A 23,718-nucleotide genomic window follows, 5' to 3' on the forward strand; every position below is an offset into this window, starting at 1 on the left:
AGAACACTGTAAAGATATATGGGCAAAGGAGTATGCTGTGTGACTCACTGTGTTACATGACAGTTTCCGTGATGAGATTTTTAATTTTTTCCTTTGTTTTTCTCTTAAATTTTGTTTTCCTGGGGAGGGGAGTGTTGCAGGGGCAGAGGACAGATGCAAAGGGATGGGGAAATGAATGGGATCAAGATGCATGATGTGAAAGACATTGAATAAATAAAAAGAAAGAAAAACAACAACAACAACCCACTTTGCGACGGTCAGCTGGATGAATGCCCCCGTACAGAGGGAAGGGAGAAAGAACCCTTCTGTTCAGGGCTGCGGCCACTTCCACATTGTTAGTACAGGCTGGGCTGAGCTTCGTGGTAAAGTCATTTCAAACCATTTTTCTCAAATGAAAAAATAAATTCTCTCTCTCTCCCCCTGTCTGTGTATGTGAGTGAATGTATACATGCACACTGTCAATGCTCGGTCCTCATCTTACTTGATCTAAAAGCAGCATTTGGCATGGCTCATCAAAACTTCCTTCTTGAAGCATTTTCTTCCTTTGGTTTCCAAGACACTGAACTCATGTGATTTTCCTCCCATCCGCCTCGTGAGTCTCCTGCCAGGTGTCCTTTGCTGCCTTCCGCCTCCATCCCTGGATGCTGAGCATCACTCTGTTCCTGAGCCTTCCTTGGTCCCAACTGTACTCCATCCCTGTGCCCTGAGCTGAGGTCTTCATCTGGAGCCTTTGATGTCACCTGCATGTTGACCTCACTCGGGTCTCGTCCGCACCCTACCTACCTCTCTCCCTGAAATCCAGAACTGTATATTCAACACTCTCACTGTGAGTACCAGCAGTGCGGGCACTTAAAAAATGTTATTTTCCTTTCTGCCAAGAATCCAAATCGTATTTTGCAAGCGTTTCAAACATCCTTGGCAGATTCATCAACACCTCTGGCATATATGAATTGCAGAAACAAGGAAGCTTCCCATCGGTATGCAGGCAGAGGTGGCTGAGACGTCATGAGGAGCCCTGAGCATGTGTCTGGGACATCTGCCAGCCTGTGCCTCGATCTGGAGATGCCTTCTTTTTTCACATTCTCCTTGGGTGGGGCATTTTTTACCTTCTGCCCCCCATGGATACTTCTCTCCTAGATGCCTTCTGGCTTTCTGATCGCCTCTTCCAGCTTTCTTCCCTGGGTCTCCTCTGGTACCCACATCACTCAGCGGTCCCCAGGGCTCCAGGAAGCACTTTCTTCTTATTGTCCCCACATTCTCTGGGGCTCCACACCTTGTCCTCAGGACTCCCAGCTTCAGCGTGCTGACCTCCCACCTGTCCCCTCTGCTGGGTAAATGACTGTCATGTTTCCCTAGTACCTCCAAGCACTCAGGCACTTCAAACACACGACCAGAAAGGAGACTCTCGATTCTTTCTCAAGCCCACTTCTCTGCACTCTGACTCAGTGACGAGGCTGCCACCTGCCACCCCAGCAGAAATCTGGATGTGGCCTTGCTGCCTCTCTGTGTCCCCCTCCCTGTCAATGACCACGTCTGGCCGCATACGCTTCCTACATCTATCCACATGTCACACTTCTCTGTGTCCCTGTTTGCTCCGCTTTGGTTTAGGTCACCACCAACTCATGCTTGAACTGCTGCTGTTTTGAATCTCTAGCCTCACCCTCCACCTGTTCTCACCCTACAGCCGTGAAAAATGTGACCATGCTATTTCTCAGACAAAAATCTCCTTACTTTTGAGGTTTAAATTCATCTGCTTAGCACTCAAGGTTCCCCACAGTCTGGGTTCTTTCCTATGCCATCATTTACCTCAAAAGCAGTTTCAACTTTACCCATCGAAACTATTTCATAGTTTTTTTTAAGTGATAAAGAAAAAAAAAAAACTCCACTCTATTTAACATATTTCAAGAGAAACCCAGCTAATGTAATACATCAAGAAAAGAAAATAATGGTAGACAGATTAGAAAGGGAAAAATAATTATCATGGATGGCTTTGTTTTCTAGATAGCATGTCCTGAAGAATCAACACAAAAACTCTGTGCTAATGAGCAGTTCTAGCCGCTGTAGCTGTGTGTGTGTGTGTGTGTGTGTGTGTGTGTGTGTGTATGTGTGTGTGTAGAACTCTAGATAACTGATGAAAAAAAGTTAAAGACATTCTAAAGAAACGAAGAGGCCATATTTCATGTTCATGAACAGAAGACCTAACATCAGTTGACGTCAGTGCCCCCCAGCTTGATCTACGGATTTAGTGCTGTATTCAACAAGTACAAATGCAGAAAGCTACTTTGCAGATATTAATAAACTGGCTTTAAATTTTATATGTTGAGGCACAAGACCCAGAAGATCCAATGCAACATGGAGAATGTGAACGTAGGTCTGCACAGAAATCTGCCCACAAATGCTTACAGCAGCGTTAGCTCGGACTGCTCAAGTCTAGAAGCAACTGAAATGGTTGTGGGAGATGGGAAGGATGCAGGATCTGCGGTCCGGCTGGGAAGTACAGGGTTCACCACCCACAGAAAGAAACTGAGCTGTGAACAGACATGGAGGACCCTTAAATGCACATTACCATGTGAAAGAAGCTGGCAGACTGGATGATTTCAGCAATGTGGCCTTGTGAAGAGGCAAGGGTGGACAGATGAGTGGCTGCCAAGGAGGGGACGGAGGGTGGTTAAGACATGGGACCGTGCAGTGTGGTCCTGTGACAGTGTCCACGGGACACTGCAAATGCAGCAAAGCCCACAGTGTCCTCACCGGATCACACACTAGGGCTCCAGAGAGAAAATCTTCTCAAAGGCACCAAGTTGAGGATGTCTACCCCAGGACCACGTGTGGAGCCGGGAGGGTACGGAAACGCAGCACTTTTGTGAAAGTTTTCTGTAAACCTAAAACCCGTCTAAGATATTAATGAAGTGCCAAAAATTCTAAACTGATGTACATAAACAGTAGATAAAATATGTCTGCAAAAGGTGAAGGATGACCTTGCCAGAACCTTCCATGCCCTGTGTGCCTTTTCCAATGACATCCTTTCACCCCCACCCAGAGGCAATCACGATGTTAGATTTTAGATTAACAATTGCCTTCCCTTTATTTTAAAATGACGTCACTACTTTTATGGATCGTTAAAGAGTATTAAATAGCTTCCATCTTTGAACTTGAAGTATGTGGAAAAATGCTTTAAATCTCACTTATGCCTTGCTGTGTGGCTGTGTATGTGTGTGCACATGTGTGCATGTCTGTGTGTGTGTGTGTGTGTGTGTGTGTGCACACATGCATATGTGTGCTGATGAAGGTCACTTTCCATCTTATTTTTTTCGACAGGGTCTCTTACTGAACCTGCAGGTAACTAATTCAACTAGCCAGGTTAGCCATTGAGCTCCAGGGATCCACATGTCTCTTCTTAACCCAGGCTGGGTTTAAGATGCATGCTACTACATTTGGCTTTTATGTAGGTCCTAGGACTTGAGTTTAAGTCTTCATGGTAGGCAGCTTGCCACTAAGCCACTTCCCCAGTCCCGCTGGCTGATTTTGCCCATCTGCATTGAGGTGAACTGTCTAGCTGCTGTTCGGCTGCCCTGTGTGTTGCTGAGGCAAATGGGTGCTCTCAGCCTTAGGTTCTCTTGAACATCCATGTGAGAGTTCCCCAGGCACAGTGTGGGGTTTTCTCTAGATAACTGTCCTCTGGAGACATCTTCACTGGGCTGTGGATCATGTGCATGTCAAACTTTCCTCAGGCTGGGCCAATGTGTCCACTAACCTACCACACAATAGCTCCATGCCCCCTGGTACCTCACCAACACAATGAACTATCTCTTCCCTAGTGCATCTGCCTGAGCCTTTTTCCCTCTCCTTCACCGCCATGTCCCCAACCCTAGGAGGCCAGGTCTGCCCTTACCCAGTGCTCCCCAGCACCTTGAACTCCCCAGCATGCTGTTCAAGGGAAACAGAGAGTGAGCCACCAAATGTCTGTCTCTCCTGCCTCTCTGATAGTCCCTGAAGGCAGGGCCACACCTCAGTTACCATGGAGTTCCAAGGAGTCCAGCTAATGGATAGATGCCTCAGACGATGATTTGTGTCAGCACGTAGGGAGGCCAGGGGCTGGATGGTGGGCACAGAGCCCAAATGCTCATCCCGCCCTGAGGGTGCCGTGTGCAGCGGGGCTGGGGAGGTGGCAAAAAAAGAATTCAGATCCCTTCCCCATGGCAGCCTTCCCACTAGTGAGCAGGGACAGTGGGGCTGAAAGCAGACTACCCTGCTTGGAACCCAATCTGCATCCTTCACTGTCAGTGTGACCTTGGACACGTCACTGGACCTTTCTGTGCATGTTATAGTTTTCTCATCGGCAGAGTGGGGAAAACATGAGTTCACTTCTCAGAGTGCTGTTACAAGGTTTAAATTAAGTGGGTTCGAATTTATAACATGTTTAGGATGGTTCCTGGCATGTGACAGGTGTGATATCAATGTTTATTACATAAAAATGAAGGTGGATGGGAATCAGGCTGCTTTCTGTAGGACTGTGGGGTGTTTTTTTTTTCCCCCTTGGGCTCTGTGTGCAGTCTCTGGGGCAGATGTGCTCACAGGTCATCCCTGTCATCCTCCAGCCTTTTGTCCTTTGCCTTTCCTCTTACTGCACCCTGAAGGTCCCGTGCAGGTTGGCGTGTGAGTTTGGTCCACTCCCAGATAGCTTGTGGCTACTGCGAGATCAAGGCCGGTCGCTTTGAATCCCGTGTCCCTGTGGAAGATATCCTTGGGTGCTGGGCTGGGCAGTTTGGGACTAGCTCAGCCGTGGTCCTGTTCTAGGAGGCTGACGTTGAGGCTAAGTGTTGGCAGAGTTTGAGGAAAGTTCAGGAAGGCTGGGGAGGGAGGGCAGCTCAGGTCCGAGAGGGCCAGGGGACTCAGCAACACCGCTCTGTAATAAAAGACCTTGGTGCTGAAGCTCAAGCCATCTGTTTGGAAGAGAAGTTTCCAGAAGGGGGCAGGACCCTGATACAAGCTTGGATTGTAGTGGTGTTAGAGATCCCAGAGCAAAGGGAGGGGCTGTCGGGGCAGGGGAAGGAAAGGGACAGACCACAAAGACTTTCAATCAACTAATTCCCTTCAGCCCAGAGTTCCTTCCGGGCTGACCTGAAAAGCCTGGCCCTGCAATGAGCCCTCAGCACCCCGCCGTCACCGGCCACCGCCGCCGCCGCTGCCGCCGCCACCGCCTGGATTCATTGTTTTATTGCCGCATTGCGCTGTACCTGGCGGGCAGTCTGGGAGAAACCTCGGCACAGCTTAGTGTCCTTCCTGGGGAACTATAGGGACCCTGCTGTGGGTTGGCACATCAAAGGACTCTGCTACCATGGCAACAGAGCAACAGGAAAGGCCCCAAATCAGAGCAGAATAAGAGGAATGCACCAGAAAGAGTTGTGTGAGAGAAGTTCCAACAGGTACCCGGGGTGGCGGTGGGGTAGGTGGGAGCGGAATCAGTCTAGACCTGGATGCAGGTGGCCAAGCTGGATGGCCCTGGGTTGCATCCTGTCCCTCCCAGCCTCAGTTTCCTCATCTGTGCTGACAGTTTGGAGCACTAACCTGGCAGGTCTGGATGCAGAGGCACCATTGATTGAAGGCAGACAGGCAGGAGGTCAGAAAGACCCCAGTAAGCAAACCCTCAGCCACCAGGCGGGCGGCAAGAGAGGGATTTCATTTGAGTGGTCCTGAGGACACATTTCCCATTTTCAGAATCTGCCACTCGGGCTGACTCCAACCCCGCAGGCTTGTTCCTGCCCCAGCCTTGGCCCCAGGACCCCTGACTCATCCTCACTCCGCCGCCGCCGCTGTAGACACAGGGAAGGATGCAGCCTTTAGGGACACCCTGGGCCTGGTCTCTGGTGGCCTGCCCCAGCTCAAGCCTCCCCTGGGCTCTTCAGTCTCATTTTCTTTGGTCCTCCCCCGCTTTCCCGGGCCCTCTGTCTTCCCTGATCTCTGAGTCTTCCTCCATGGGATGGGATGGACAGGTTCTTGCTCCCCACCATTTCCACAGACACGTGGCCCGTGCTCAAAGCTCTAAGGCAACTGTGCGAGGCTGCAAAGAACGCATCCAGGGTTCAGGGAATGGAGAGTGGGTGGTGGCATGGCCGCTCACCCGCTCGCTTATCGGTAAGTACACAACCTGCTACTGGGTTTTGCTTCCTTGTCAGGAGGATGAAGGTAAACACAGCATAGACTTTCCAGAACCACAGTGAAGATTAAATAATATGTGGTACCAGCTACAGTCACCGTCACCATTGCTCAGGGACAACTCTTTCTGACCTCTCAATCCTGAGGGGTGGGTGAGGGACCCCCTAGACTCTGAGTGGGTGAACCATGTTCTTTTGTTAGTTGTGCCTGCTGAGTGGTAACCAGATGTATCTCCACACAGGTCTGGAAGAGCACCTTCCCGGGAAGCATGCCGAATGGTGAGGTCTCCAGTCTCTTTCCTAAATGACATTCTGGTCGCACGGTTCCTCACTGGGCTGAATAACCCCAGTCCACCCCCACCGAAGTGTGGCTGGGCACACTGTTTGCTTGAAGGACATAAACCGCTGTCCCCAGGTCACAGAACCACCACTTCTGGTTTAGTTTAAGAAGACACATGACGTTTTGTAAAAAAGTGATTCCCCTGATGATGGAGCCAGGGGTGTGGAGACTCTGGGAGTCTTCTGGAATTTGCTACACTGAGATGACAGTAAGCACCACCTGCCAGCCAGCATCCACAAAGCCAAGCTCACTCGGGTGCGTGCGTGAAGAGCCAGCAGACACCAGGGACTCAGGCTCCCCAAACTGGGGTACCTCACAAAGACCAGCGCAAGGCTTTGAACAAAACAGTTAAAACCTACGTGCGCATGCAGGGAAAAAGGGCCTCCCATAGATAGCCTGGGTTGGTTTTGACCTTGGATCCCCCTGCCTTCCCGAACTCTGTTGCGCTGGGATTACAGACTTGGGCTGCCAGGCCTGGCTCACTATGTATATGTCACGAGACTTTTCTGTGAGGCTCTTTATCTTAACAACAAGTGTCCAACATAGAATGTGTGGAAAGAAATCCGTTGCTCATTGCCTTGGATTTTCTCTCTCGAGTGCAATTTCTCTCTCGAGTGAGCAGGCACATGGGCGCTTCCCTGGTTACGACCATACACTCCCTTCAGTGGATAGTCCTTCCCCTCAACCTCGCATTTATTAATACGATATTAAGTTGTTCCGCGGTACCTCCTATTTGCCCTTCCTGCAGTAACCTATGTCTCAGATGGAAGGAGGCGGAGTTAAAGAGGAAATGGTGTGGTGCAGAGCCCACCACCGGGATGTCTGGATGTCCCCGCAGCGCCTCCTGCCTCCCTCCTGCCTCGACCTCTCACCTCCATGCTGTACCTCTCCACCGTCCTCCGCAGGGGGTCCACAGCCTGCCAGCAGATCAGGATGCACAGGTCGATCAGCAGCATGCCCCCCACAATCACAAGCAGCTTCTGGTCTTTGATGATCTGCAGAGAGAAAGAGCAAAGAGAGGCGGACATGAGAGCCGCCCAGTCAGGAGGAGCTCAGGCCCGTCTTCGCTTGGCAGTCAAGGTCTCGCCTGAGCATGGTCCAGGCAGCACCCAAACACGCACGCACCTGGGCTTGCTGAGATCTGGCCACCTTTAATCTCTGCTCCACGGTGGTTTTCACCCTCTGGGTCTTTAGTTGTCGGTCATCAATCGTTACTGTCTGGCTAACTACTTCCTCCTCTCTCTTCCTTTCTCATTCTCTCTTCCTCCTTTTTCTTTCTCTTCCTTCTCCCTTCATAGCCCATCTTCCTCCTCCTCCTCCAGACACACTCTCCTGCACCCTAGGCTGGCTTCCAGCTCCGTATGTTGCCAGGAGTGGGTTTGAACTTCTGATCCTCCTGCCTCCACTCCACTGTCCATCTGCTAACAGGGAGGGGGCCTGGGGACAAACCTTGGCAGTGCCCAGGCTCACCTGTATTTCAGACTGCAGGTTTATTCCTCACACCTAGCCACCACATAAACAAAAGCTAACATGAAGTCCATCTGGAAAAGACTAATGGGAAAATAAACAAAGCTGCGATGTAAGCTCGAGAAATATGGCCAGCTCTGACTTTTAAGGATTATGGCCATTTTTAAAGGAGAAATAATAACTCAGGAAGCCTCACTGTAGCTATATAAAAACAAACAAACAACAAACACTGGTGATCAAATTCACATGAATAACTTTTCCTGGGGATGGAACGCGGGGCATTGCCCTGCCCCCAGTGTTCAGCTTCCGAGTGCCAGGTGACTGCTGAGGCTTTGTGGAAACATGGCCTGACCTTTGCCCTCTGGGGAGCCAGACAGCTCCTCACCAGGCTTGAGACATTGTCTCAGGAGCCTGGGGCTCAGGACAGGCAGGAAGGGGCCCCTGCTCTTCATCCTGGAAGTAGGGGTGCATGCACCCAGGACATTCACCTTTCAGGATGCTTTCCATTCTCCCACCAGTGTGAACCCAAGCAGTTTCCCAGGACCTCATGCCTTTGGCACACCGTGTGCGAGCTCAGCCGACCTTGGAGACCAGGGATGCCTCTCACTGGTGCAGTAGGGCAAACCCCTTTCCCCAAAAGGGTCAAGGTGGAAGTTGGGGATGACACTGGGCAGCGGGCCCCGGATGGAATCCTGGTTCCCTCTTCTGCTGCTTGTGTAGTGACAGCCAGAGGGACAGAGGGGAGGGAGGAGGCTCATGTTTCATCCTTGAGGGTGGCATAGAGGAATGGACAAAGATCTTATTCTAACCCCAGGTGTTGCCAAATGCTTAACTTTATTGGGCTCCAGTTTTCTCCTTGATAAAGAGGGCCACTGATCCCCAAGTGACACAGCTGGTATTAGAATCAAATGAGATGAGGTGTGGAAGGCACCCATTGTGGGGTCTGCTTAGAGAAGATGCCCAAGAAATGGTACCTGTCTACCAGTATTCTGGGTTTGATCATTAGTGATGCTGTGTTTGTGTGTAGGACAGTGACACCTAGGGGCAAAGTGTGATATTACACCTCAGCTCTACTAAACAGCTCTACCAAGCCATACATGGTGGAAAGGCCCTGAGCATATGAGGACACTGATAATTTCTTTTTGGAAATATTTATTGAGTGCCAACATGGGGTCAATCTCTGTCCTAGGCACAAAGAATGCAGCAGTGAACACAGAATCCCATCCTGGTGGAGTTTGCAGTATATCGGGGAAGACTAAGAGTGAAAGATTGAAGAAACCCACCTGTGCACTTCACAGACAGGGTGCTAAAGAAAATGATTCCAAACAATCCCAAGAAATGAAAGCAGGGAGGGAGCAGTAGTGCCATCTTGGCTACATGCAGAGCCCCAGAGAACACTTCTCCATGCTAACAGGTTTCTCTCTTCTTTCCTTTTTAGATTTCCCTTAGCACCAGCCTCAACTCGCTGGGTTCTGCCCACGCTCATGATATCATCTCCTGCTGCCTGTCTGAGCTAGTGGGTCACAGTTCCACATGCTCTCCACATGGCATCAAGGTACCAGCAATGACCAAGTATTTGGTGCTAGAACCAGATCTAAATCTGATACAGACTAACTAGCTGGGATCCTGGATACGTCCCTGTCCCTCTGAGCCACTTCCGTCATCTAGGAAATGCTGTGTTAAGTGTACAGTTCATGTTAGATGTATGTACGGTAACTGCTCTGCAGAGGCCGAGCGAGGCCAGTAGCTGGCTAGCTCTTGTCAGTGTGACTTCTAACTGCTATCCTGAGCAGGAGCTAGAAACCCTGGAATTCACTCACCACTTGTTTTTGTAGACAACGTTTTAGGGGACTGTAATCACATCTATCCATGTGCACATCTGTCCCCAGCTGCTTTCATTTGTCAAGCAGAGAAGAGACCCTGTTAATGAGACAGCAGGGCCCACAAGGTTCTTTACAGAAAAAAACTTGGCTGACCTCTGGCTTAAAACGGGGGAACATTCTTTATTGCTTAAAAACAAAGCAAACCTTCAAAATTAAAAATTTTGAGATAAAGTCTTGTTCTGTTGCCCAGAATGGCCTTGAGCGTGGGATTCTCCTGCCTCAACCTCCCAGGAGCTGGCATTATGGGTATGTGCCATCACACATGGCTTGACTTCAGATTATCAACTGGTCCTGATCATCTTCTAGCAGGGCCGACTGTCTGCTCTAAAGTGCCCCCTTCCGGGGAAGAACAGTATGGAGGGACCCCTGGTGTTGCCTCATCCTGCCCCCTGCTGGCTCTCACAGCTGGACTGTCCAGGCAGCTGCTGGAAGCCCTCTGACGGCAGCTCCTTGGGTGACCCAGGTGACTGTCTGCTTAGACGTTTGGTCGCTTGTGTTAGTTATCTTGTTGGGGGACAGAGCGAAGATATATCCATCCTCAGAAAACATCTGCCCCAGAACAGAAAGTTCCTTCCCTGAGCGACTGCCTCCTTCCACACTTCATTTTGCTTAGTGAGAGGCAGAAGGAAGGCTGGAATAAGTTTCTCAATGTAAGACTTTATGATTGGTCTTCAGAAAAATAGTAACATGCTATAAGAATGCCGAATTTGGAACATGAAGTCACCATGTGTCAATGCTCTCTTTAATAGGTTTCTTTCCCCGAGTGCCTGTGACAATAGGGTCACGTGAGGTGAAGCCTGTATGTTTGGGGAGGGCTCCCCACCCTGGGGGGGGGGGAGAGAGGGGTGGGGGAGCTCAGAGAGAAAGGGAGGTGTAGGAAGATTGTAATAAAAAAGGCACATGATTGCATTTTTATGTTTATGAAAATCTAGTGTACCTATTGTTGGAAGAAAATGAAGGGATCCTCAGAACAGAATCCAGACTCAACAGCAGCCCACTAAAACGGGTCAATTATACAAAACACTCACTGCGTGTTCTGGCACTGGCCTGGTGTCTGACTCAGAGGGAGGCGGTGTAAGGTGGTCCCTGGCTGCAGAAGGGAATGGGGCCTGCCTGGTGGTGAATGGGTGTGGGGCTCGCTTGAGTTTTGGAGATGGATGGTGGCGAAGGTCGTACAGCAATACGAACACAGTGTGCAAGTGCCTTGGCCTTTGGGAACAAGAACTGGGCACTGGCTTTGCTGTGGCAAAGGTCGAGGATGATGGACACACCACTAGGGTGTGATGTCCTCAGAGGGGTTGCTCTGGGTTTAGAGCTGGTTCCTGGAGCAGGCGGAGGAGGGGAAGGTAGAGAGGGGAAACAAGCCTCCCCGGGCGGGGCGATCATGTTGAAGGGCAGGCAACAGGGGCTCCTGTAAGGTTCCTCCGGCTACCCCACCCCACCCCCCACCCCGGGTTGGGTTTTTACATGACCAAGGTCTGTTTAGCCTGGCTAATGGGATAGAGGTGATTCTGTATGATTGGCGTCATCAGTTTCCTCCCCAGGGGCAAAGCTGTCTTCACTCCTGTGCAGGAAGACTGTCCCCTTCCTGTCTGTGACTCTCGACACCCCTGATGTCACTTTCCCCACTGGTCTTCCCAGAGTTGTCCTCCAGGTCTCTGAGGATAGTCTAACTTCATACTCCCAAGCATCCTATGCTTCATCCACTGCTCCTGACAGCATCACCTCCTTTTTAAAAGGTAGAAAAAAAAGTAACAGAAAAAAAAAAAAAAAAAAAGAAGTACCCTTCTCAAGGTGATGGGAGCCTTGTGTGTCAGAGAAGCCCCTCCTTCGGACAGGCTGCTGAATTTCCTCTCAGGGGAGTGCATCCTGCCTTGGGTTCTGGCACTGGGCAGCGCTGTCAGATGTGACCTAAGCTTGTGGTCCCTGGAGACACCCCATCCTTGCGCCTCGGGGATGTGTGCACCCCTAACTCCCGAGCTTTCCCTGACATGTTCAGTGGGCTGCTGAAAGCTGGTGTGTTCTTTCTCTGCAGTCACCCGAGGGAACTCGGGAGCAGGTGACAATGTGGAGAACCCACTCGGCAGCACATGGCATCAATGCTATGGTTCCTTCAAACCAGGGTAGTGTTGCATTAGAGATGCAGGGTCTGGGCAAGCACCCCTTGGCTCTGAGGAGGGCTGGTGCAAGCATGGCAGCCTGGGTCCCGTGCCAGCACCCTGCTTCCATAGGGCTGGCTAGGCCCCAGAGCCTGCCTTGCTAAGGCTCCCAGGCAAGGATAGCCCACACTGGGCAGCCCCAGACAGGCCAGAGGGCTTTTGCTCTGGCTGTAGATCCGCAAGGTGGTCCTTTGTTCTGCTACATTCACAGATCCCACCAATCAAGGCAGTTCACCAGGAGGCAGGCCCGCGAAGCTTGCGTCTGTACCGAGAATGCACAGACCGTCTTCTTTATAAGGACTTATAACAATACAGTGTAACAACTGTTTACACAGCATTTGCATTGCCTTAGGTACTGTAAACAGTGTAGGTGCAGGAGAGGATGGGTGGGGTACACTGACAGCACTCCATTTTATACAAAGGTCCCAAGCACCTGTGGGTTTGGTTGTTTTGGGTGATGTGGTGCGTGCGTGCGTGCGTGCGTGCGTGTGCGTGTGTGTGTGTGTGTGTGTGTGTGTGTGTGTGTGTGTGTGTGTGTGTGTGTGTGTGTAATTCTGAACCTACTGCCAAGAGGAAGCTGAGGGACAACTGTATCACCTGGGAAAGTCTAGAAACTACTGATGTTCAGCTATATCCCCGGAGTTTTGAGCGCAAGCAACCTGAGCTGGATGGCTTGTGTTCATAACCAGCCACCGGACTGGAACCCATAGCCAGCACCAGGAATGGCTGGGGCGGCCGAGCCACTTCATCTCACAGAAGGGAACTGTCACAGGCACTGTGGAGACAGAAGGCTGGAGGAGCCCAGGGAGATGGCAGCGCTGTGTCCCTCTCTTTCAGAGCAGCCTGCACCTGTCTGAGGCGGCTTGGGTGTCTGACAGATGGGGGTGGGGAGGAGGCAGGGCCCAGACTGTCCCATCTAGCCAGGGTGGGGACTGCATCTGCAGAAAACAGCTCTGACCGCGGGGATGGGGTGGTGGCCCTGAGGGTGAAGGGTGTCATAGGCTTCAGGCAGGTGAGAGAGTGGCAGCTTAGGAGACGATGCCTACTCAAATCCTGTGTAGCCAGCAGCCGCTGCAGGACTGTGACCGGAGTTCACGGGACAGCATGGGAATCCACCCCACTACAGCCAGATGCTCAGTCATGCTTGGTTGACACCATGGTCACCCACCACGTAGGACAAATGCTCTCTACCTGCCTGGAGTTCCTCCGAGGCACTCTTTGAAAGCCCCATCATGAAGATGGGTCCCAGACCCGCTTCTCTTTCCTCTTTCAAAGAGGTCCCTGTGACCCCTAAGCTGCAGCTCTGATTCCCTAATGTCGCCCCTGTCTTCCCCTCCAGCCTCTCCTTGCACCCTGTCCGTGTGAACCCCAAATCCTGGCCACGCCAAGCCTTTCAGCATCCTCTGTAGATATGCAGTCCCCATCCTTTTTGCCTGATGACCTCCACTTCCTCCCAGGTCCTAGCATAGGTGGCACTTCTTACAGGAAGCCTTCCCTGAGCACCTGGTGCCCGCCCCAGGTCTGTAGGACCCTACATGCCCCTAAACAGCTCCTGTTCCTGTGAGCTGTCGAGGCTTTGTGAACGGATTCCCTGGGAAGCTGTCATCAGGAGGTCGCCACTGAGTGTCCTTTGAATGGCCACCAAGTTGCTCAGTACCTGCACACAGTAGGCGCCTGACGCCTGTTCACACCAGAACACAGCCAGCCGAAGCGGGGGCTCTCCTTACCTTCTTCTTCATCTTCACATTTTTGAAGATGGCATGGACCCTCCAGGTCTTTGCAAACATGGCCCCAAAGGCGGTTGTGTAGCCCACGGTGAGAATCCAGGTCCGGACCTAGAAGCCAGGACAACCACAGCAGGGTTAACATCGCCCAGGCGAGTGACCATCCAGCAGGTGGAACCTAGGTTCTGGGGACAGACATCTGCCACGCATGCTCGCGAGTCTCCAGAGCATCCTGCCGTCAGATGGGTTCCACAGACAGCTAGCACTATGGGGTGCTTGCCAGGTCCTGGGCACTAGGTGCAGCGGTCAAAAAGGTTCCAATCCTGCCTCCCAATGGGCCACAGCTCAGAGGGTGCCACCTATCTAGCAAGAAGCAGAAGTCTCCGCCCTGTTGACGGGTCACTAGGGAGGCGAAGAGCCAGGCATCTTCCCGTCTACTCTCTCCCATTCCTTCCCCTCTCCTTCCTTTGGGTGGCTGCTAGTCCCATGCTTTGACTGACCTTGGGGCCCCCCGCTCAGGAATAAGGTCTTGCTTGGGCTCTGACGTGCTTCTCAAGCTGAAATGTGCCTTGGTTACTAGCCCTGGCTGGTGACTGATGGGAACAGCCAGTGTGAAGGAGCCTACACTCTGGGCTCCTGGAGGCTGAGACAGGATGGCTCCCATCTGATAGCTACCAGGCGGCCTCTAGGATGCCAACTTTGTGCCAGGGCTGTAAGGACAGCCAGATGCTACCCTTCGCTGGCTGACGTGGATGTCTCCAACCCACGGGAGCCTTGGTCTCCCAGGACAGCTCCTAGGCCCCCACCCTTGGTGATGTATTGTGCCTGCTTCGCCTTTCTGGCAACGTGGCTCACAGGCGCCCTGGTCCCTCCCACTCCATTTGTGAAGACAGAAACTGGCTGAGGAAGTGGCGAGGCCACTCCCTGAGCTAGGAAAGGCAGCCGCAGTCTAGCCATTGCTGAGAGACGCATGTGACACATGTGAGCGGGGCACAGCACAGGTGAGGATGCAGCCTCTGTCTTCTTCCATTTCCCCAATAGCTAGGAAATTAGACGGGCAGTGAGTGACAGTGTTGTTTTCTTGGGGGGTGGGGATGGCTACATTGTCACCTACGTTATAATGTGCATATGTAGTATCCATGCTGTCACCCAAGGATGCTAAGAACGTCAGGGAACATGGAGGGAGGAGGAGACTCAGAGCATCCACTGTGCTCTGTCACAGTCACTGGGGTAACTCACACAGCATTCACTCAGCCAGACACTTGTTGGTTCATTCAACAAGGACCATGAGGTCAGAGGCAGTGTGGACCGTGCAAACCACTACCAGCCGCCAGGATGGCGTGGGAGCTGCTGAGTGAGGACATCACTTTTCAGACTTACATAGTTCCTCACCTACCCACCGAAGGCCCAGAACCCCAAGGCAGTGCCTTGTGCCAGAGTGGCCTTCTCTCCCCGACAGCGTTTGTCTCCTCTCCAGAGTCCGCTTAACTCAGATGAGCTTGTCTACACTCAGGAGCTGGCCCACCAGCTGGGACACTTCATTTGCCCGGTCCCCCAGGCTCAAGGGTCGAATGCTGGGTCCTCGGCTGGTGGGGCTATTTTGGGAGGTTGCAGAAGCCTCATGAGGGAGGGTCTTGGAGGAAGTGGGTCGCTAGGGACTGGCCTTCGAAGGTTTGACCCGGTCCCTGGCTCTCTCTGTCTCTGCTTCCTGCCCACGTGGGCAGGAAGCTCTGTTGGTCCACACACTCCTTGACTATGACAGACTGAAGCGGGACTGTTTGCCCAAAGGTATTTCCCACCCCTTGAACTGTTTTTCTGGCTTTTTCATCACGGAGATAAAAGTCTACTCAACGGATGGTTCATCTCAGTTGTCAACTTGATGGGAATTAGAATCACCATGGAAACAACCCCCTGGCCGTGTCTGTGAGAAAGTTTTCCGATTAGGTCTGTACCCTCAAACTGTGAGGCAGCGTAAACTCTTCCTTCCTTAATCTTCTTTGGTCAGGTAATTGAGATGCCAGGAAGGAAAAGAATTCTCACAGCCTGCACACGCGTTAAAGTGACTCTGTCCAGCCCGAGGCCAGTCTCCTAGAGTTTTGGATCACATGCTATTAGAAAGTAACTCTTAGTGGCTGGAGAGATGGCTCTGTGGGTAAGGGCACTGGCTGCTCTTCCAGAGGACCCAGGTTCAATTCCCGGCACCCCCATGACAGCTCACAACTGACTGTAACTCCAGTTCCAGGAGGTCTGACACCTTCACACCAATGCACATAAAATATTAATTGGAAACATACACAGGCCACAGGCATTTTTTATAAAGGATGGAAAAGATGAAACAATGTCATTCTTTTTGCCTCATTCTGTGGTTCTGTGGCCAACAAAGATCTTATTTGGAGGCCACATGTCACTGCCCTGTGCCTGGCTTATGCACACTCCCTTTGACCCACGTTCTCTTCAAAGCCATCATTACCAGGCTACTTGTCTCTTTTGAGAGGGCCAATTTCATTAAGATTCAATAACATAAATTAAGTGAGTTAAAACTCGATGAGAGAAATTTAATCTGGCGTCTGGAAGCTGCAATGTGTTGCAGTGAATTGAAAGCAAAGAAGGCCAAGGGGCCTGGGTATTACGCTCCACAGACAGACACTTGCTTGATGGAGATGCTGGCCCTGGCTGGCGTCTGTGAACTCGGACTTGGGGACCCATTCACTCCATGATGTAGCGACTCATTATGCCTAAGCAATTTGTGCAAAAGGTTATGATTTGTGCTCTATACATAATTCCAGGTAGCCATTTTCTGCTTAGCATGTGGGTATATTGCAGGCCTGATGCTTATGTGGCTGGGCCTTGGCTTGCCCTGTAGGGTTTCTTGGTGTGTCTCAAGTCTTCGCATGTCATATGTTCCTGGAGAAGGCTCTGGATGCTTACCAGGTCTTCCCTGGGTATCCCCCTTAACGAGCCTTGGCTAGTTTTGGTAATTGATCAGAACTGTGAATACGACTGGATGCTCAGGGGTGGGAACCCCAGTGAGTCACTGAGGCTGGGGCTGTCACTGCTGAATGTAATGATGGCCTGAGCAGCTCTATGTCCTTGGGAGGGTTTCTGTATGTCACCAGCAGATCTTACATCCCATATGCAGCAGATTCTTGATAAGGGCGAATCAGCAGCAGAGAACAGAGCATTGGGGACAGTAGACTAACCCCGGCAGAGCAGCTTCACAGGCTGGCTCACCCCTGAGGGACTCTGCTGGGGGGGACACTCACTTCTTATCCCTTCCTGTATCTGTGAGATGGAAGCCACTCAGGATGGAGCTTCCTCTGCCTACCTAAGGCTGTCCCTGAATGTCATCTTGACTCCTAGACTCCGTCTTCCTCCAGGCTCTAAAGCTGCACATGCTGCTGTCTGTCACAGGAGGCCTTGGTGACAAGTAGGTGTCCCATAAAGCCCTCAGTTTCACAGCCAGGCTGAGACCACAGCTTCTCCCTGAGATGCTGTTTCCTCAGATGCGGGGAGTCTTCCCACCACACACTCGTCACCCAAGTTAGAGACTCGAGAACCACTCCAAGTCCTTCTCTCCTTCGCTCTCCGGTCTCATCTCCAGGCGTGAATCACACACTGATGGTCCTCCACTACCCAAAGGGAAACCCCACAGGACAGAACAAGGAGCAAACCCCTTCAAGCAACGATATCTCACTAATTTCTATTAGACTTGAATTTACTAGGAGGCAAAGTGGGGATTTCTTGGGTAACCTTTACCTTCTCTATGAGCTAGAAAAATCCAGTATTTCTGGAAGGGCCAAAAGAAGGCTCCTCTGTCCCCCTCTTGGCCAGCTGCTGCCCATGTTGAGCATACAGCTCCCGGTAAACAAGGGAAGGAAGCTAAATCACCCGCAGGACTCTATCCTGCACACTGGGACAGGGCTGCTCTGCTCCTGGAGAGCTGAGGGAGAGGGCACATGCCAGCGACTCCCACTCTCGAGCCTGGTTTTTCCAAAGCTGATGTTCAGGGGATGACATTTGTGGGCTCCCAGGATCCCCAGATCCCTGGTCTCCAAGGGACTCACCACAACACAGCCCGGGGGACCTATGATCTACAGCTCTTTTAGGTGTGGGCTGGGGAAGCAGCATCCACACCTGTGGCCTGCCGTGTGGAGTTCTGCAGCTGTTCACCGGGATCTCTTCACGGTATGCACATGTCTGTATGCACACACATGCTCTAAGTGAGGCACTGAATGAGGCTCCTCCTGTCTCAAGCAGGGAGCTGCAATGCCCAGCTTGGCTCCCTGAGTGCTCACTGAGCAGCCCCTGGCCGAACTGGCTTTTAACAGGAGTCCAGCGACCCGGGGACTCCTGGATAGAGCCTTCACAGAGGTCCCTGGTGTGCCACTCTCACTGCCCTGGTGGCCTGCCCTGAGGCCCCCCACACTGCAGGTGGCAGAGGCTCAAAGCAGCTTGGCTGGTCTCCAGTCTAGTTCTAGCAAAGCAAGGCCACAGCAGGTCACGGTTGCCATGGAAACACCTGCACCAAAACTACCAGCACCCACCCCGGGTTCCCAGCTCTTCATCTGTTCACTCTGCCTTCTAGAAGTGACCACGATGATCCTAACAGTGCATCATTCATTCATAAGTGATTCACCCTACCACCCATTCATTCATAAACATCCATGGGGACCCAGAGCTTTAGTATATGTTCTCATTTAACCCCCACAAGCCTAGTATAACCCCACACTTACAGAAGAGTGAATGAACTAAGGCTCAGAGATGTTAGGAGCCAAGGCAAAGTCACACAGCTAAGGAGTCATGTGGTAGAGTTTTGGACATAGATATCTGCCAGCAGCCTCTCAAATACTCTGGGGACACATTAGAAACGGACACATACTCTAAAACTGCTCAAGTATATGCCATAAAAGGTAGATTTTTTTTTGGTTGTTATCTTGATTTTTTTTTTTTAAGATCCAAATAGGCAAACACTGAGCTGGGTTGCTTGTTTGGCAGATAGAACTTAGCTGACCTGTTGACCTAATGTTTTTTTCTGGTAAAATCCAGTTGACATCTCAGTGGCAAGCGGCTCTGAAAGCCTGATGACCAAGTTTGGTCCCTGGAACCTACATGGAGGAGAGAGTGGACCCCACAATGTCCTCTGACCTCCACATGCGTGCCTGGGCACGTGTGCACCTCCCTCCCCCAATAAATAAATGTACTAGATGAAAAAAGAAAATTGAATGTTTTTTTTTTTTATTTGTTTGTTTGTTTTGAGAAGAAGGCACATGGCAGGCATCCTTGTCATCTCCTGGTGTTTGGAACCTTATGCTAGCCGAGTGCGGCTGCGGACTAGGTCTAGGCTTGCTCTCAGGACAGGGGGTGGGGCGGCAGACCTGTCTTGCCCGGAGCCGTTCCAGGGCGAGGCAGCGTGGATGGTGTTGAATTCCCGGGTGGAGTGGGCTTTTGAGGGGTAACACAGAGCTGCTGGCTTGTCTCCACCCTCAGCCGTGCCCCTGAGCCAGGGAGCGTGGCAGGGCCTACGGGGCTTGTTGTCCACCAAGGTCCTCACTGTGGATCTCTCCTTCACTTCCCGTGGCCTGCCTGGGGTTCCTGCCGAGACTTCTCAGGACGGAAGTGTCATTTGCCTGGCTCCCCTTCCAGCGGCAGGGGCTGGGGTTCCTGAGCCAGGTGGGTCTGCCATCTGTGAGCCGGGTGTTCCCTTCCCCCCAACACCAGGCCTTTGCCCACACCCAGCATCGCTCTCCCAGCGACTCTGCCCACGGGGGCCGTGTTGCTATGGTGACTACTTCTGACAGTGTCCAGGGAGACAGCACCACGGAGCTGGAGCCTGCTTGCAGGACTTGCTGAAGCTGGCACTGGAGGCTGGGAAGGTTCCAGAAAGGATCGAAGGTGGAGGATGGGAGCTGAGTGCGGCTGCTTTTCCAGCAGCAGAATCTGTATGTGTGCAAATGCGTGCTCGCATGCATGTGTGCACACATGTGCCCGCATGCGTCCCTGTATGGATTCTAACGGCCTTCCCGAGCAGAGGCCTGATCCCTAGGGAGGCCGGGCCCTGGGGTTGTCACAGCTTCTTCCTGAAGCACTGTCACGGTTGTCTGTATTAAAATATGAAGGGCAGAAAAGCGCCGTGTGTGGAGAGGGAGAACAGAGCGACACTGGCGAGCTGTTCACGATGGAGGCTGACTTCAGGGTCCACCTCATCCATCCCCTGGCTTTGAGGGTGTCCCTGGCATGGAGGCCAGGCCGTAACCAGCATGGTAGAAATGAAGATATTCTAAAGAGACACCTGTGCCCTTTAACCTCTCTGTCAGACTGGTGAAACACTGGACCCCAAGAAGTGGGAATTTCACAGGGACTCTCTCTCTCATGATGGGAGAGGGGAGAGGCCTCAGCCAGAGAGCCTGTCTCTTGGAAAGAGATCTGCCACAGTCCTAAGAACTTATCAGACCATCTCACAGGACGAGACTGAAGCCTCCGATGGCCACGCTGGGTCAGTGGTGGGAGGGGCCGCTCCTGGACTAGGACTGCTCAGAGGGCCGTACCCTGGCCCTCTATTTAGCCTTTTAAGAAGAGGTTCCCTTTTGGTTTGACTTGTATGTGTGTGTGCCTGCATGTACGTATTGTACCACATGTGTGCAGGTGCCCACAGAGGCCAGAAAAGGACTTTCCGGAACCGGAGAACGGGTGGTTGTGAGCCACTAGGTGTGAGAATTGTGACTCACACCCGGGTCCTCTGCAAGGGCGGCTGGTGTTCTTAACAGTTGCACTCTTCCCTCAGGACCCTGAAGACCGGCTTACAGGTGTCAGGGGATCTCTAGGTCCCTCTTTCCAATGTGCTCACATTGACTAAGTCCCCTTTCCTGCTTCTTACTATTAATTTAGCTGTTTTAACTGGATTCTTCAGGAGAGGTGGCTGGACTTGACTCCTTGGGGTAGATCCTGTGACTCACAAGTTGATAACAAAAGTGACACACTGTGATGTCTTCCTTTCCTCCCATGTCACCATCCTCTTTCTCGTTTACCCCACATCTGTCCCTACCCTATGAGAGAGGGCTGTTTCGCCCATTTTACAGAAGACAAAAGTGAGGCCGAGTTTCAAGCTTTGGGCTCAGTGGACAGCCTTGGCTGATTCTCCTTTCTGCATCCCACTTTCTGCCCCTGGGTTGCTCAGGGTGGGGGGAGGGCACTGGGAGCCGCCAGAGGGTCCCAAGATAGAATAGAGCCCAACTCTTGACATCAGTGGGGTTCAGGAAGGAGGCGTCTTGCCATAGCCCAAGCCCCACCACCAACTGAGGCGCGTATTTAGGCTCCGCTGTCAGGAGTGCCCCACCTCTCTTCTTGAGTGACAGAGGAAATTATTCTGGAAGCGACCCTGGTCATACATTTGGGCTGAACCGGTTCAATCCGGAGGAGGCTGTTTCTCCTGCAGTCACATGGGGCCCCCCCTCCATGCAGCTCCCACTGCTGATAAAGGAATTCTGGGCAAGAGAACTGCCATTTCCCCGGCCCTGGAGCTCAGGCTCAGGTCGATTTGTAAAGCACGTCATGATTTATTCATGCTGCCTCCCCGGGCTTCCCAGGACGACCTTCCTCTCACACAAATGAGCGAGACTCCCAGAATAGAACGTCAGGCTTCATTAAGGAAAAAGCCCCAGTGTGGGGACGGCCCTTCCCTTGTTCCCTAGCTCCCTGGCCTGTCATTAGCACTTGGAGAATTCAGGTCAAATCCCAGAAAACCCCTTCTGGGAAGTGCCTTCGAGGGTGGGGTGCAGGGTGACATATGGAGCGCCTACCTCCGAGAAGGGACTCTCCCGGAGGCCAGCCCTCAGAGTGTCTCTGCGCCCAAGACTCAACTCCCCCACTGGAGGCAATGCCAAGGAGCCAGCAGAGCCCCAGGAGGGACTGGAGCATCTGCAGGCCCAGGGGTACAGTTCTGGAGTAGTCTTGGGGGACAGAGGCAGGTCCCTCCCCCTCCTGGGATGACAGTGAGAGGTTGGACCAACGTGCAGCCTAGAGGTCACCGGAAGAGTCCCAGTCCCAGTTCCTAACTGTTGGTTCCTGACTTGGGGAGGGGCTCTCAGTCCTTTGGAGCAAAAGTTTAGGGTGTCTTTGCTCTTTCCCAAGTGCTTAGTGAGAGCCCCAGGGCAGCGCAGCACCTAGGTTCCCACCACCCGATGAGCTCAGCGGAGACCAAGATAATGTCCAAGAAGGGCAGGACACTGCGGACTCGGGAACAGTAGCGATAGGGGCGGGGCCACCTGGAGCTTCGGGTTTTTCCAGTGCTGCCCCACAGCACCGAGAACAAGTGTGATCCTAAAAAGTTTGACATATGGTGAGTGTGCGCGCGTTTGTGTGTGTGTGTGTGTGTGTGTGTGTGTGTGTGTGTGTGCATGTTTATGCAGATGTTTTAGGATCCCCTCTCCTGCATCCTTCACTCTTTCTTTCTACCCTTTTCACGGCCAGGCAGTGGGTGACCTGAAGTTTCAGAGCCGTAGGCAGGACCTGGAAGGTGGCTTTCCCGAGGGCCACCTTACTCTCGCAGATACAGGAAGGGCTGCCCATCCATTAATACTGACACTCTGAGGCTGCTCCCTGCCCCCCCCCCCCAGTTATTCGAGGGACACGCTGGACTAGTGATTGCCCTGGAGAGCTGCAAAGAACCCACTGCCTCACCCAGCTCTTTCGTGTCTGTTCGTTTTGCTTTGGAAGACCTCATGTAGAAAACTCGGTGTGGTGGCCTGTGATCCCGGCACTGGGGAGGGGGGTGGAGACAGGAGGGGCTCTGGGCGTGCTGGATAACCAGTCTAGCCTGGCTGGCAAGCCTCAAGTTCTAGAGAGAGAGCCCACCTCCAAGGATGGCTCCTGAGGAACAACACCCGAGTTTGACCTCTGGCCTCCATATGTATCAACACACACCTGCACATACACACCTGCACACCCTCACCTGCTCAACCCCCATTCACATGTACACATTCACCTGCACACACACACACACACACACACACACACACACACACACACACACACACATACAGGCCTTACCCCCCATACACACATGTACACACATATGCATCATTGCACACACACACATTCACATACCTTCCTTTACACACACACACTTCCTTTACACACACACACACACACACACACACACACACACACACACTTACAGGACGGATGATTTTGGGGGAAAAGTACTTCCTAACAAATTCCTGGGTTGAGCAGTAATGAAAATTGGTTTGAACATCACTGACAGAGGAAGTAAGATGGCAGCTCTCCTCTGACTCCAGGTCACCACACCAAAGCCGCAGGCTGAGGATGTGTCCTCCCCCTGCTCCTGCGGCTCTGGGTGCTGATGCTTTTGGTCCTGACTTCTCCCCCTTTCTAGTGTGCAGGATGTCATCTGGCAGTGGCCCATCACACGGTCACATCAGTGGAACAGTCACTGTCTATGCTCACTGCAGTCAGACACTGCCTCTCTGGCCCGGCTGCAGACCCGTTGACCTGGTTTGGTTGTTTCTTGCCCATCCTGGTGTTTCCACACAGCTCTGTCTGATGACAAGGTCACCGAGAGATCTTTACGTCACACCGCACTGGCGCATGCCAAAGGGCTTACCGTGCAGAGGGTTTCGAAGGTCTTTTCCGAGACGAAGGATCCGTCGAGGCCGAAGAGGAAGATGGACGCGTAGGACAGCATTCCGCCCAGGATGATGAGGTTGTTCATGTAGGGACTTGACATCTTGATCAGCCTGGTGGGGCAGAGACACTTGGTCACACAGCATCTTCCAAGCGCCCTGGGTGAGCACCGCTACCACATCTTCAGGAACAAGGGAAATGAGGGCCCAAGCCATTCTGCTTCTAGCTGACACCTCTCTGCTCCCGGAGGGGACCCCAGTAGCTGCGTACTTCCCACCTCCTGCCTCAAGCCTACCTCTCACTTCCCAGGTGACACTTGCTACAACAGCTTCATCTACTTGAACTTTTGGT

At 52.3% G+C, this 23,718-nt stretch overlaps 1 protein-coding gene across 1 annotated transcript in view; it reads right to left on the reverse strand.

Annotated features, from left to right (window-relative positions):
• Nucleotides 1–23,718, reverse strand: part of Gabbr2 (gamma-aminobutyric acid type B receptor subunit 2) — a 356,621-nt gene that overhangs the window by 52,532 nt on the left and 280,371 nt on the right. Inside the window, exons 11-13 of the mRNA XM_006973681.4 lie at nucleotides 23,348–23,480; nucleotides 13,732–13,839; nucleotides 7,368–7,490 (exon numbers count right to left, since the gene is read on the reverse strand). Coding sequence (XP_006973743.2) covers nucleotides 7,368–7,490; nucleotides 13,732–13,839; nucleotides 23,348–23,480 — 364 coding nt within the window. The remainder of the gene's footprint in view (nucleotides 1–7,367; nucleotides 7,491–13,731; nucleotides 13,840–23,347; nucleotides 23,481–23,718) is intronic.

Source organism: Peromyscus maniculatus, chromosome 2 (genome assembly GCF_049852395.1).
Source record: "Peromyscus maniculatus bairdii isolate BWxNUB_F1_BW_parent chromosome 2, HU_Pman_BW_mat_3.1, whole genome shotgun sequence".
NCBI classification, from domain to species: domain Eukaryota; kingdom Metazoa; phylum Chordata; class Mammalia; order Rodentia; family Cricetidae; genus Peromyscus; species Peromyscus maniculatus.